The sequence below is a fragment of the Dendrobium catenatum genome, unplaced genomic scaffold (assembly GCF_001605985.2).
Source record: "Dendrobium catenatum unplaced genomic scaffold, ASM160598v2 fragScaff_scaffold_383, whole genome shotgun sequence".
Taxonomy (NCBI): domain Eukaryota; kingdom Viridiplantae; phylum Streptophyta; class Magnoliopsida; order Asparagales; family Orchidaceae; genus Dendrobium; species Dendrobium catenatum.
Genome location: NW_021318845.1, coordinates 91,738 through 105,376, shown reverse-complemented (window position 1 = coordinate 105,376; position 13,639 = coordinate 91,738). Strand labels below are relative to the sequence as shown.

Genomic DNA, 13,639 nt, shown 5'->3' with positions numbered 1-13,639 from the left:
AATCATTTTTATTTGTTTTAACGAGAAGGTCTACGGTTCGAGTCCGTATAGCCCTCATTAATTCCATTTTTGTTTAGTAGGGAAATTTGAGTAATAGCAGGAACAAAAAATAAAATAAACACAAGAATTTATTCCAACAAAACCCAGTTGTATCACGAATATGGATTGCTCCAACAATCTTTTTTTTTTCTTTTCAACTAATGGACCTAATTGCATTAGAAGAAAATTATGTAATCTCAATGTTTATAGTCTTTAAAACGAATTAAAATTAAATAAATGCATTGTTGCTTATACTTAGATTGCATCAAGTGGAATTTTATATATTTTCCGATCATACTATTTTTTTTTTATGGATGCTTAAGGAACTAAGAAATTTAATTAAGTTTAATCTATCATTGATTTTAAGGAGTTTATGAAGTTGTACATACAAACATACACCATTTTATAGGGTCTTCAAATTCAAGATCACATCATTAATTCAATTCGTTAATATGAAAATTACTTGTAGATTATGCATCTATCAACCATCTAAAAAATAGAGATTATCAAACAATATAATGAAGCCGCTTAGTTCTGCTCATGTATCTTACCATTCAAGTCATTGATTACAATCTAAATTTTGTCAGTAACTGATAAATTTAGGTTTCGTTTGGGACTGCTTTCTTTCTATTTTTAAAACAAATTCTTGTACTTGAAAATTGCTTTAAGAAACAGAAAGAAAGCCGTTCCAAATGAAAGCGTTAGTTAACTAACGCTATTGGATAAATTTTGCACATTGAAAATGAGAGTTAACTTTTGCCATCAAAACGTATTAGGCAGAGCATTATTAATTCTTTTCTATTTCATATTATTAATCTTTCAGAAGAACATATTGGAGATTACATGGGATCACTTGACTGATAATGGCCGCGCCCCACCGGCAGCTATCGTCAAGGAACTCTTCTCCATGAAGCTGGAGGAAGATGAACCTGCGTCTGCTGTTTCTTTCATCACCATCCATCAGGACATGGAAATCCAAGCCTACTCTGAGAAGTCATGGCTAAATTTACTGAAGAGCAAAATTCATCACATCAGTAGTAAAACTTTAACTAAGCTGTTATGTGAGCTGAGGAGCATCATCTCTGAGAGTGCTCGACCTCACCCTGTGTATCAGAATCTATTGAATGCTTGTAAAGAATTTGGTTCCAGTTTAGAAGGTGAGGACTTCATTCTTTTATGTAATGATGAAGAAAGGTCTAAATGAAGCAAAACTTTGGCTGATATGCTTTTGTCTTGGTGCTTGGCTGTCTGAGTGGAAAGGTGATGTGATTGTGGCAGTGGTCATTGAATTTTGGAGTAGGTAATATGGTTTTATGGTGTGCTCTACAAGGGCAATTTAAGGAGAGAATATTATTTACGGAGTTCAGACATAGAGAATTAGTAAAAATGCAGTTATTGTTCATCACTGTATTTTTACTATTCACAGTCATAATACATAATGTTTCTATGTGTTTGGACTCTGCACGTAATAATCTCTTCAATTTATGGGACTATTTGGATTATAGTGAAATTTGACTTACAAATGTTATCTGAATTGTATTGTTAGCTAACTAACATTATTATATATTTTGATTTAGATTTTTTCTTTAAGGTTTTCGTATTATTTTATGCAGTTTTTATAGAGAGAATATTTTTATTTTAAAAGTAACAAAAAATATTAGTCAAATAATACTTATAATTACAATGTGAAAAATAGAAATAATATCTCAAATGAAGCCTTAATTTTATGTATATATTCGAAATAAATTAAATTAGATGCCTTTAAATAGGTATCTGCCTCTTTGCTACCTACTTTGGAGGTTGGTTTAGGCTGTAATGAATTCAACAATCGAGCAAAGAAATAAAAAACCGGTTGCTCTTCACTTAAGGAACGCCACGTTAAAGGTTGGGCAAGTCCTGAGGCATAATGGTAGGTGGAGTCCAGTTTTGCATTTCATAAATTAATTTAATTTGATCATACTAAATAAATTAAATAATTTTACGCTATAAAATTTAAATTGATAAAGTGTGTGATTTACGTCTTAATATTGTATAAAAATTTAGCATGTATAAATAAAAGTATCGAGGCCAGAAGAATTATTTACGTGGTAATTTGTAGTAAGTGATATGAAGATCTTCATTTTTTTCATTGTAGAAGAATGAGAGTACAAAAGTTAAGTATCTGTAAATGAACAGCTAATAGCAAATAATAGGGTCCAAAGGTGAACATTTATACCCAACAATTAGGTTAAATCTTGTCAATATACTAAAGATGGTGATGATTTCTTATGCTGATTGTTGGTGGCCATCGTGGTTGTTGACGTTAATTGATAGTGGTCATCATCACAACTAGGGCTGGAAAATGCAAGAGAGTTTTCTCTAATTCTCTCTATGCTTCGTCTTCCTTCATGTGAAGAATGAGGGTCTAGTTATAAATTTTTGGGAGTGACATGATCAGTAAATATAGAGAAGATGTAGAGTAAATTCAAAGTGCTCCATCAAACAGTTCATATTGAATCCCTCAATTATAGAGAATTCATCAAATATTTAAGTATTTTAATAATGTTAGAATTAAGTGATCTTGCTCTCGTTGGATTCGTCTTATCAAGCTGTTTGATTTTACTATAACATGTCATATTTGAATGTTATTGGGTTGTTCAATTAATGCTTTGAAACTTCTAAATATGCTTTGTTACCTTCAGTTGGGTTCATTTGGTCTTGGATTGAAGGGTTTGTCTCATCAAAACGTTCAATTTGAATATAAATTATCTGAAATCAAAGTTCGGATGATCCCATATTTAAGTTCCAAAGTTTTCAATTCAGATGTGCATCAAAATTCGCGTATGATCAAGATGATATTTAGTGACTTATCTATAATGATGCTTATGTATAGTTGGAATATTATAGCATCATATATATAGCAACAACCGAGTAATTATCGAATTAATTATATAATATTTATTTTCTTATACTTGATTTAGATATATGGCTACAAAATGACCACATCATCACCTCAATTGTATAGCTATAAATCTGGATCCTAAACTTGGCAGCCCCCTGCAATAATGGATTAATTAATTAAAATAATATTAAATTAAAGCTCACGAGTTGGTATTGCCAGGTAAACTTAATTATTAAAAATCTCTCTCTCTCTAAAGAGAATATATTGATCTAAATTTTATTCGGAAAATATTTAAAAATTTTGAACATGCCAATTTTTTAATTATATTTATTCTCCCGATCACCTCAGAGCTATCTTAATTTTTTTATTATTTTGACATACATTTCATGCCAAATATTCTGCAAATATAATCATATAATTTCTTCCCATTTAAATATAATACATATCAATTTCTTAAGCTCATCTGAATCAAAATTACTTATAATTGTGTTTTAAGTAAATAATTAAATAATTAAATTCTAACAACTAAAAAATAACATATATTCAATGCTCTTCTCATCATTTTTTTAATTCAAATATGACTAAAGATCTATTTGAGATAACAATAACTTTTTATAAATACGATCGTAAAGCTGTTATGGAGAAATTAATTTTCTTAAACTGTTTTAAGAAATAGCTTTCTAATACAAAATTTATTAAAACAGTTAAAAAAATTATAACGTCAAATAAAAAATGTGATTGCAATTTGAAAAAATGAAATAATAATAAAGTTGTGCCAAATAAAATCTAATTCAAATAGACTCAAACACAATTATAGTTAACATATTATGTAAAGTTTATCTAATTCTAATTGAAATGTTTAATACTACTTGTTGACAAAGTGATGATTATACATGCGAAATTCATGTATAAAGAACAATTCTGTTTTGTGACTGTGAATGATAAAAGCATAATATTGAATAGTAATTATATTTTACTGTGTTTTTATTATTCAAAATCACAAAAACTCTGCACGTAATATTTTTTTTTTTTAATATTGGAGTTAACTTTTGAGCACTAGCTAGCACCGTCCATAGTACTACCTCTATATTAAAGATTGGCATTAGACCAAAGTTCTCGTACATTCTGGAGCATTTTTGAGGCATTAGGACTTAATGGATTGACTTTTCTTTTATGTCATTAAAAGCAAGTGGAAAAAGTTAAAGAGAAAAGCCATATCTCACCTGCGACCCTTTGGCTTTTGTGCCATCCTTAGAGAAGAAGCGAGTGTGCAAAGAGGCTGTGGTTAGGCTTCAATTATTACCAAGAAAATTTTGCATTCATGTGGTTGTAACTTGTAAGTATTCGTGCATTTTAAGTACAATTAAAAAAAAATTATTATATTTTAAATATTTTATGATGCATAATTACTTGTAGAATAAATTCAACAGATTGATTTTTTAAACATAAATTTTTGTGATATAACTTCATATTTTTTTTATTTTTATGGATGATTTTTTTTTATGACATCGGTGGGTGGTAAATGATAGGTGCCCGACAATGGTGAACGGCTGATGACTGATGGTAGGGGTATCAAAATCAATTTTTTGTGTCGTGTTTGGGTCGAACTTGAAATTGACCCGAGTTCAAACGGGTTGACTGTCGGGTTACCAAGTTGACCCAACCCTACACGGTTTCGGGGCTCCTTATGTGCGGATAGCGAGACGATGGGGCTCACGTCGACCAGTCTTGCGGGACAGCCGAACGGCGAGGTTGGCGTCGACCAGTGGCACGGAGTGGCAACTGGAAGTCGACAATGCTCTCAGCGCTGGCAGAGGCGGATGGGATGGTGGGCTGACAAACGTATGCGACTCGACACTCGACAATGCGAACGGGATGGCGGGCTAACGAACACACGCAAATCAATAGTGCTGACGGTACATACGTGACTAGAGTTTATTTTCAAACGGATCGCAACCAAGTTAATTTTGGGTTTCCGAGTCAATTCGAGCCCGACCCCTTTTAAAATAGGGTCGGGTCTAACCCAAAATTTTGGGATCGGGTTCCAATCAGATTTTCATGTTAAATCAAATATTGACATCCCTCCATGATGGCGGATGGTGAAGTTGATATATTGTATTCCAAAATCACCTTAGTTGTATCATTTGAAATACACAATATGGACTAAATAGTAAATTTTAAACATATCAATAAATTATTTTGCATTCATTTTTATCTGATGAAAAAAAATTAAAAATACAAAGCTCTTGCCTTCCTACTATGCTAAACAAATAATACTTAAAAATCAAAGGATCCTATATAAACTATCAGAATAAATTTTAGAACTATCTAGAAATATATTAAATTCAAAGATTTTTTTTAATTAGTTTCAAAATAAGTGTAATATATAAATAAATAATATTATAATACTTTTAAAGTAGATATAAAAATTTTAAGATTTATTTCCAATTTGAGATGACTTCTTATTGTTTCTTAAAATAATTTTCTAGTACAAAAATTAATTTTTTATACTCGAAAGTTATTTTGAGAAACAGTAAGAAAACAGTCCCAAACGAACCCTTAGTCTTCGTTTGAGACGACTTTCTTACTGCTTCTTAAAGCAACTTTTTAGTATAAAATTTTTTATTTGTTATACTAAAAAGCTGTTTTAAGAATCAATAAGAAAGTCATCCCAATCGAAGTTTTAAAAAGGTGATGAAATATTGTTTGAAAGTTCATACTTCATATGCATAGATTTTTGAAGTTTGTATATTCTTGATGAAATTTATATTCTAAATTTATGTATTTGATGTGTGTATGAATTTATCTTTTAAAAGTCTAAAAAAATGGCTTTTATGTTTTAGGGCTTTTGATTATTTTTCATGAATTGAATACAAAGTGAAAAAAATTCTTATTCCCAAAGCAAACTGAGAGAAGAGGAAGAATTGAGAGAAGCAGGGAGATTGGAGTGGAGCGAAGCCAGAGAACGAAGAGGAAGAAGAAAATATTATTATTCCATTTATATCAAAGTGATACAGTGCTTGGTAGACAAATAGAAAAGTTACAGGTAAAGATGTAAATAAGAAGCACATGAGGTACAGATCTTGATATATCGTCTAATAGGGTCCCTCAAATTAATCATTCATGGAGTGAATGGTTAATTTGCTTCTGAGTTCGTTGAACCGAGATATGGTGAAGGGTTTGGTGAGAATGTCTGCCACTTGATCCTTGGAGGAGATGTGTGCGAGCTTGATCTCACCGGCACTAATTTGTTGGCGAATGAAGTGTTAGTCGATCTCGATATGCTTTGTTCGCGCATGGAAGACGAGATTTTTGGCGATAGCAATCGCGGATGTGTTGTCGCAGTGGATAGTAGTAGTGGGTGACGGTTGAGGTAGATGAAGCTCCCGTGCAAGCCGTCGTAACCATAAGACTTCCGAGGCAGCGACAGAGAGCGAGCGGTATTCGGCTTCGGTGGACGACTTGGCTACCGTGGGTTGCTTTTTCACGGTCCAGGAAATTAGATTTGGTCCAAGGAAAGTGCAAAATCCCGAGATGGATTTCCGATCCGAGGCATCGGAAGCCCAATCTGCATCCGAGTAGGAATGAAGATCCAAGTTGCCAATGGTGATGGGTAGACCGTATGATAATGTGCCGTTGATGTAGCGGAGAAGTCGTTTGAGTGCGTTGAAGTCCTGTTCTGTTGGATTCTGCATATGTTGACAAATCCGGTTTGTCGCATAGGCAATGTCCGGCCGCGTAATTGACAAGTATTGTAGCGATCCAGCTAGCCGTTGGTAGAGGGAGGGGTCAGAGAACGGTGGGATGACCGTGAGTTGAGCCTTGCTGGACGGGGTGACTGGCGTGGGAGCAGGCTTGCAATCCTTGAAGCCTGCATCATGAAGAATTTTAGTGGCATAATGTTGTTGAGAAAGAAAAAGACCTGTTTTGGATTGAATCACTTGAATGCCAAGAAAGAGGGAGACGTTTCCTAGTTGTTTGAGAGCAAATTGAGTTTTCTGCTGTTGAAGAAGACGTTGGATTGCTGCGGCATTATTCCCTGTGACTAAGAAATCGTCCACATAAATAAGAATATAGAGTTGAGTTTGGTCAGTGTTAAGAATTAGGAGTGAAGGATCCGATCGGCTGAACGTAAAGCCTTGGGTTTGAAGAAAGCTTGTAAGCTTTTGAAACCATTGCCGGGGCGCCTGCTTTAATCCGTATAGTGATTTATGTAGTTTGCAAACTGCGGTTGGATTTTGAGGATCGACGAACCCGGCGGGCTGCCGCATGTAGACTTCATCCGTGAGCTCACCAACCTTGCCTTGGCCAGTGACGGTTTAAAGCAAGTGTAATCAGAAGACGAATCGTTGACATCTTGGCGACGGGGCTGAAAGTTTCGTTGTAATTGATGCCGAATTGTTGATTGTACCCAAGAGCAACCAACCTTGCCTTGTATCGATCCACTTGTCCGGAGGGCAGAAGTTTCGTTTTAAACGTCCATTTGCAGCCAAGAACCGGTTTGTTGGGTGGTGGTGAGACGAGGGACCAAGTTGCTTGTTGTTTAAGAGCGTCGAATTCTGCAACCATTGCTTTGCGCCAATGTTCTGATTTTAAGGCTTGATTGTACGTGGTGGGTGTGTCGGAGGGAGTGGTGTGAGAAAGAAGGTTGAGAATCTGTATTGGTTTGCTTATTCCCGATTTCAAGCGGGTGGTCATCGGGTAGCAAGGTCGCTGGATGGGAACAGGGGACATAGAGTCAATGTGTTGAGGAGTATCAGGAGCCAAGTCAGTGATTAGAGAATCATTTGGAAGGCAAGCTGTGTTGATGTTGGCTGAAGCGTTGAGAGGCTGTTGAACAGGGTTGGCAACCGTGTGCTGAGAGGAAATGGATAAGGGAATAAGCAGAGAGGGAGGCACGATGAGAGGTGTAGAATTTACCAAGTGAGGGTCCCTTGCAGTGATGTTCTTGAAAGGAAACTGCCGTTCGTGAAAGACCACATGCCTTGACGTGTAGATTTTGCCGGATTCAATATCGTAACATCGGTACCCTTTATGTGTGTGAGAGTAACCGATGAAGGCACAGGCCTGCGAGCGTGGGAATAGTTTATCCGGAGCATAAGGTTTGAGCCAGGGATAACATAGGCAACCGAAGGTCCGTAGATGAGCATAGGTCGGCGGGTTTCCATGCAGTCTTAGATAAGGGATTTGGTTTGAGATGGCTTTAGATGGGAGTTGATTGATTAAGTAATTGGCTGTACCGATTGCTTCAGCCCAGAATTTATGTGGGAGTCCAGATTCGTGAAGTAAGGCACGGGTGAGATCGAGGAGGTGTCGATGCTTACGTTCAGCGAGACCGTTTTGCTCAGGTGTGTGGGGGCATGATAGCTGCTGAATTATACCATTATCTTGAAGAAAATTTTTAAACGCATGGCTGGTAAATTCACCACCGCCATCGGAGCGAAGAATTCGAGGGGTGGTGTGGTGTTGAGTGCGAATTAAGTTACAAAGGTTTTTGAATTTAGAGAGAGCTTCATGTTTTGTGTAGAGAAAGTATAGCCAGGTGTAACGCGTATAGTCATCGATGAAGATGATGTAGTAATGATACCCGTCGAGAGAAGCTTGCGAGATCGGACCCCAGACGTCCGTGTGAATTAATTCAAAGGGAACCTTAGTAACCGAAATGCTTTTATTGAAATTTAATTTGTGGCTTTTCGCCTGATTACAGGAATTACAGATGAAAGAAGAAGATACATTTGAAATTTCAGGATAAAGGTGAGCAAGAACAGAAAGGGTATCCTTATTCGGGTGTCCGAGACGGGAATGCCAATCGTGCTGGGAGGTGGTGGTCGAAGTTAGAGCAGTGTGGCTGTTGTCCGGAGGAATGCGAAGACTGTAAAGGCCGTTACGAAGTTGACCATGTAGTAGGGGCTGTTGGTCCCGAAGATCCTTCACAAGAAAGCCGTTAGCATTGAAAGTAATCGAAATGGAATTTTCAGTCGTTAGCTTAGACACGGAAATGAGATTATGAGTAAGCGACGGAACATGTAGGACTTTTGCGAAGAATTATCTTACGAGACGTGTCCGGAAGAGGAAGCAGTCCTTGTCCTGTATGATGAATCGGGAGTGTTGATCCATTTGCGGTGGATACCGTGTCGGAGCCTTGGTATCCTTGCGGGTAGTAGAGCTGAGAGGCATCCGGTGTGAGATGAGCTGATGCCCCGGTGTCAAGAACCCAGTCCTGACTGGCTGGAGAGGTGGGGGTGGAAAGAAGAGCTCGAGGTTGTCTTGTGTCCGTTGGTGCATATTTGAAATTGCACCTATGCCAACAGTTCAGTGCGACGTGGCCGGGTTTGCCACATATCTGGCAGATTGGCCGGGAATTGTTGGTCGGAGCGGTTGGATTGAATTGAGGTGCTGTCGGTGGCTGCGGGGTCTTGATTTTGCTGAATCTTTTGGTGTTGTTCCTACCGCGATAGTTAGAGTAGGGATTAACGTAGAGATCCGTGGCCGCTGATTGTGGATTAGAATCTTGAATTAATTCTTGTTGCAAGTGAATTTCTTCGTTGCATAGGAGAGAGTAGAAGGTGCCAAGGTCAATCGGAAGGAGTGAGTTTCGAATTGTAGATTTAAACGAGTTGAAGGTGGGAGGTAGGCCGTTTAATATATGAAGCATCACATATTCAGGGTCGATTTTTGAGCCAGATGTGGAGATATTGTCCACAATAGTTTTGATTCTTGTAAGGTATTGTTGCATCGGCATGTCTTTCATTTGAACCTGGTAAAGCTCGTTTTTGAGTTGAATTACCCTCGAGCGGCTGATCGGTTGAAGGCGACGTTCAAGAATCGTCCAGGCTTCGTTGGTGGAAGTGGCCGTGATGATATACGGAAGAATGGACGGAGAGACGGTGGAGAAAAGAGCTGAGAGCAAATTGCTGTCAATGAGGCGCCAGGTAGCGCAGGTGGCGGAGCAGGGATTGTACCGGTAAGATATCCGGCATACCCATTTGCTGTAAATTGCTGGAGAAGTTGAACACGCCAAATGGAGTAGTTGTCCGTCGTTACGGGGGTGAGGGGCAAGATTCTTGATGTTGGAGACAAGAAACTTCAATGGCTGGGGAATGTGGCTCGGGGTGGAAGAATCTGTAGTTTGATCGGAGGAGGAGGAGGAAACGGGGAAGGCTTCGTTAGTATCTAGGTCTCCCATTGGCTCTGATACCAAGAGAGAAGAGGAAGAATTGAGAGAAGCAGGGAGATCGGAGTGGAGGGAAGCCAGAGAACGAAGAGGAAGAAGAAAATATTATTATTCCATTTATATCAAAGTGATACAGTGCTTGGTAGATAAATAGAAAAGTTACAGGTAAATATGTAAATAAGAAGCACGTGAGGTACAGATCTTGATATATCGTCTAATACAAACAATATGAATTTTTTTTTGTTGTTGAAATGATGAGCAATATTTTGATATAATAGCAAATTTGATGACACTACAGAAACCCGTTAATACCGGTGGACCGAATCCGTCGGTAAACAGTCAAATGGTTTCTGACGCATTTCCGCCGGAATTTCATGCGCTGGTTTTGAGCTCGTCGAAAAATGTCTTCCGACGTATATTAGATGTCAGAAATCTTTCCGGCGCACGTTCTGACCCATTACTGGCGCAAAATATGTTAGAAAACGCCGTCTTTTTTCCAGATTATTCCGGCGCTATATATGCTTGAATTTACAACGTATTTACTAACGCAAAAAATTCCGCCAGAACATCCGACGGTATTGACGTGTTTTCTTGTAGTGTGATAATGATGTGTTTGCTTAGAACTAGATCATGTCTTGCGTTAGGCATAATTGTGTGATGATAATTTGATGATGGAGGTTTAGGTTTAGTTTGGGACAACATTAGTCTACTTTTTTTTTTAAAAAAAAAAAAATTTACTAAAAAACTGCTTTATAAAGCACTAAGAAAATCGTTCTAAATGAAACCTTAATGTTTATTTAAAAGCACGTAATGGTGGTTAAAGTTAGGGAACATAATGATTCATGCAGACGGTTTTTTTACCGCTTTTTAAAACGGCTTTCAGTAAAAAAATCGTCTCAAATGAAGCCTCAATTTTGAACCGACGAACCTATATAAGCAGTTTTGAAATAGAATTGTGGCTTAAATTGATTTGATTTCAAATTAGCTTCATTCAAATAAGCTGAATTTAGAAACTACTAAAAATTGTTTATTTATTTTTATTTTTTAAATGCTTAATATATATTATTGGGCTGATTTTGAGTTGCTTAATACAATCCATTATTTAAAAAATAGCTTGACATAAGGCAAACATCATTTTACTGGTTATTGATATTATGATTCTCACGTGCTACTTGTAAAGTATCCAACATCTACATAATAAAGTTGAAATAAATATATTAATTTTGTATATTAAAAATTAATCCGTTTGCAATAGTCTATATATTAATATTTTACAATTAAAATATAAATATTGAGCAAATACGTAATAACTACTCAGTAAATACTCAACAAATATGCAGTAATATAAAAAACTATATTTTGAACATATGTGAATATTTCATGGAGTCTAAACACAACTCTACATCTAGACTCCGCATCTAATAATTTCTTTCATAAACAACAAAGGAAGATTTACGTACATAGCACTCAAAACTTTATTGATTTTATATTTTATATAAAAAAAATGAATATTTACTTCTATACCACAAAAAAAAAAAATTTCTAGAAGTCATTAAAAATACCATGCTGCACAACATTGTCACTTTCAGTGAACCACTTAGGGTTTTCAATATTTGATACGACCCGAAAACATAATTCAAATCCGACCCGAAAATTTTGGGTTAGGGTCAACTTGAATCCAAAATGGGTCAGGTTTGGGTTCAACAATTCGCCCGTTTCAAAAATCATGTCGGGTTCGAGTTGACCCTAGGACCCGAAATTGACCCGTTGCTTGTTGACTTGAAAATCCATTTTTGATCCGAAAACCCAATATTAACCTAAAAATCTTAAGATTGAACCGTTTTTTTTTAACCCTAAAACTAAAATTTTTTTTATGATCCCAGGCTGTTCGGGTTGTGTCGGATTAACCGTTGGCTTGAAGAAGAAGCGGGTCGGGTTCAGATTGACCTGAATAGTATTGGTTCAATTTCAAATTCAACCCAAATCCGACCCGTTACCCAAAATTGACACCCCTATCCACACCTTTCTTTTCTTCCATTAACCCGCCATCTTATTTTCTTCTTCGTGAGCCGTAAAGTCATAACTTCACTATTCATGTTGTTCTTCTTTCTTCACAAGTTTCCTTACATTCGTGAGACATCGCTGGCTACGCTCATGAGATATTTCTTCTTCCCTCTTCTTTTCCTGTTACTAAGCCCTATTCGAAGCAACTTCATGATTCTTGTTCTTCTTTCTTTGCGGGCTCTGTAATTTTGCTAGACATCGGCGACCAAAATGCAAGAAGCATGCTAGAAACCTGACCTTTTGCCCAATTTAACTATCTAGTTGTAGAATACTGTTAATTTTGGTGATATCTTTATAAGAACATATTACAAGTAATTCTATTTCAGCGGGATATTTAAAAGCCTTGAGTTGGAAAAATTATTAGGTGCGGAGTGTGGACCGTCCGCACAAGCACAGGGTACCAAGCGATACCCAACGGTACCAAGTGGTACCTAGCTGGGTACCCTATACTTGTGTTCGGATGGTTCTCCCCATCCGCACTCCGCACCTAATAATCTCTCCTTGAGTTGATAGGTTTATAGTCACTAGGAATAGATTAAGGTTTCGTTTGGGACGGCTTTCTTACTGCGTTTTAAAGTAGTTTTTTAGTAAAAGAATTAAAATTTTGTACTAAAAAGCTGATTTAAGAAGAAGTAAGAAAATCGTCTCAAACGAAACCTAAGAGTATATTCACCAAGCGATTAACAGATTCAAAGCTCTGGTGTAACTTGACTAAAAATTCTTAGCAAGTAGTTGATCAACAATATTCATGACCTTTAGTTTAACTTCTAATCCCAACTCATTACATGTTGGCATATTGCAAGCCTACTCGTAGGACTTCAGTCATTAGGTTAATGAAAATCGGTTTAAGATAAACATATAGCAAGAAGCACCTTATAATCTTGAATACCTGGCATTTTGTAGAGAAATCAAAATAAATTTTTTTCTCTGCTGTTATAGAGTTCGATTGATTGAATATGAGTTTTTTTTGGTCAGTTTAAGGGAATTTCAAAGTGTTTAGAGTGATAAGATAATCCGCAATCGAATGGTAAACAAGTGTATGCCGTCCGCCAAACAATCCAATCGAATGCGAAATTATCCGCTAATCTCCGGGAGTGAACAGCGTGACGCCAATATTGGTGTCCCATTGTTCACCAACGCCAAAAAAATTTGCTTACAGGATTTGCGGAAGAAGCGAGCGAACGAGTTGAAAGATAATTCCTTTGCAGCGAGATGAAGAAGCTTATGTGTAGTAGAATTTTGGATACTTTCCATCAGGCCCACCAAATGTATCTTGCCCAGATTCCAGCATCACTAAAATATTTTAATTGGTTTAATAAGAAAGTTTCAATTTTTTGATATTTTTTTTTTTCACTTACTTTATCCTTTAGAAGCGGTTTTAACTGATGTAAGTCATAAAATAGCACTTAAAACTGCTTCTAAAGCAAGTGCTGCCAAAAACTGCATCTGAAATGTTGGAAAAGTCGTTTGTAGCGCTCGCA

The 13,639-nt window shown here is 36.7% G+C and overlaps 2 protein-coding genes across 2 annotated transcripts in view; one reads left to right on the top strand and one right to left on the bottom strand.

Annotated features, from left to right (window-relative positions):
• Nucleotides 1–1,260, top strand: part of LOC110097110 (pentatricopeptide repeat-containing protein At1g30610, chloroplastic) — a 35,435-nt gene extending 34,175 nt beyond the window's left edge. Inside the window, exon 9 of the mRNA XM_020823355.2 lies at nucleotides 863–1,260. Within this exon, the coding sequence (XP_020679014.2) occupies nucleotides 863–1,243 (381 nt within the window). The 3' untranslated portion in view covers nucleotides 1,244–1,260. The remainder of the gene's footprint in view (nucleotides 1–862) is intronic.
• Nucleotides 1,261–6,186: 4,926 nt separating this feature from the next.
• On the bottom strand, nucleotides 6,187–7,191 carry LOC110097127 (uncharacterized mitochondrial protein AtMg00810-like). Its single transcript, XM_020823373.1, has one exon. It carries the CDS (start codon nucleotides 7,189–7,191, stop codon nucleotides 6,187–6,189), a length of 1,005 nt encoding a protein of 334 aa, XP_020679032.1.
• Between the last annotated feature and the right edge of the window lie 6,448 nt (nucleotides 7,192–13,639).

Excerpts from the sequence above, each read along its gene's own strand:
- LOC110097127 (XM_020823373.1), bottom strand. The coding sequence starts at position 7,191 with ATGCGGCAGCCCGCCGGGTTCGTCGATCCTCAAAATCCAACCGCAGTT.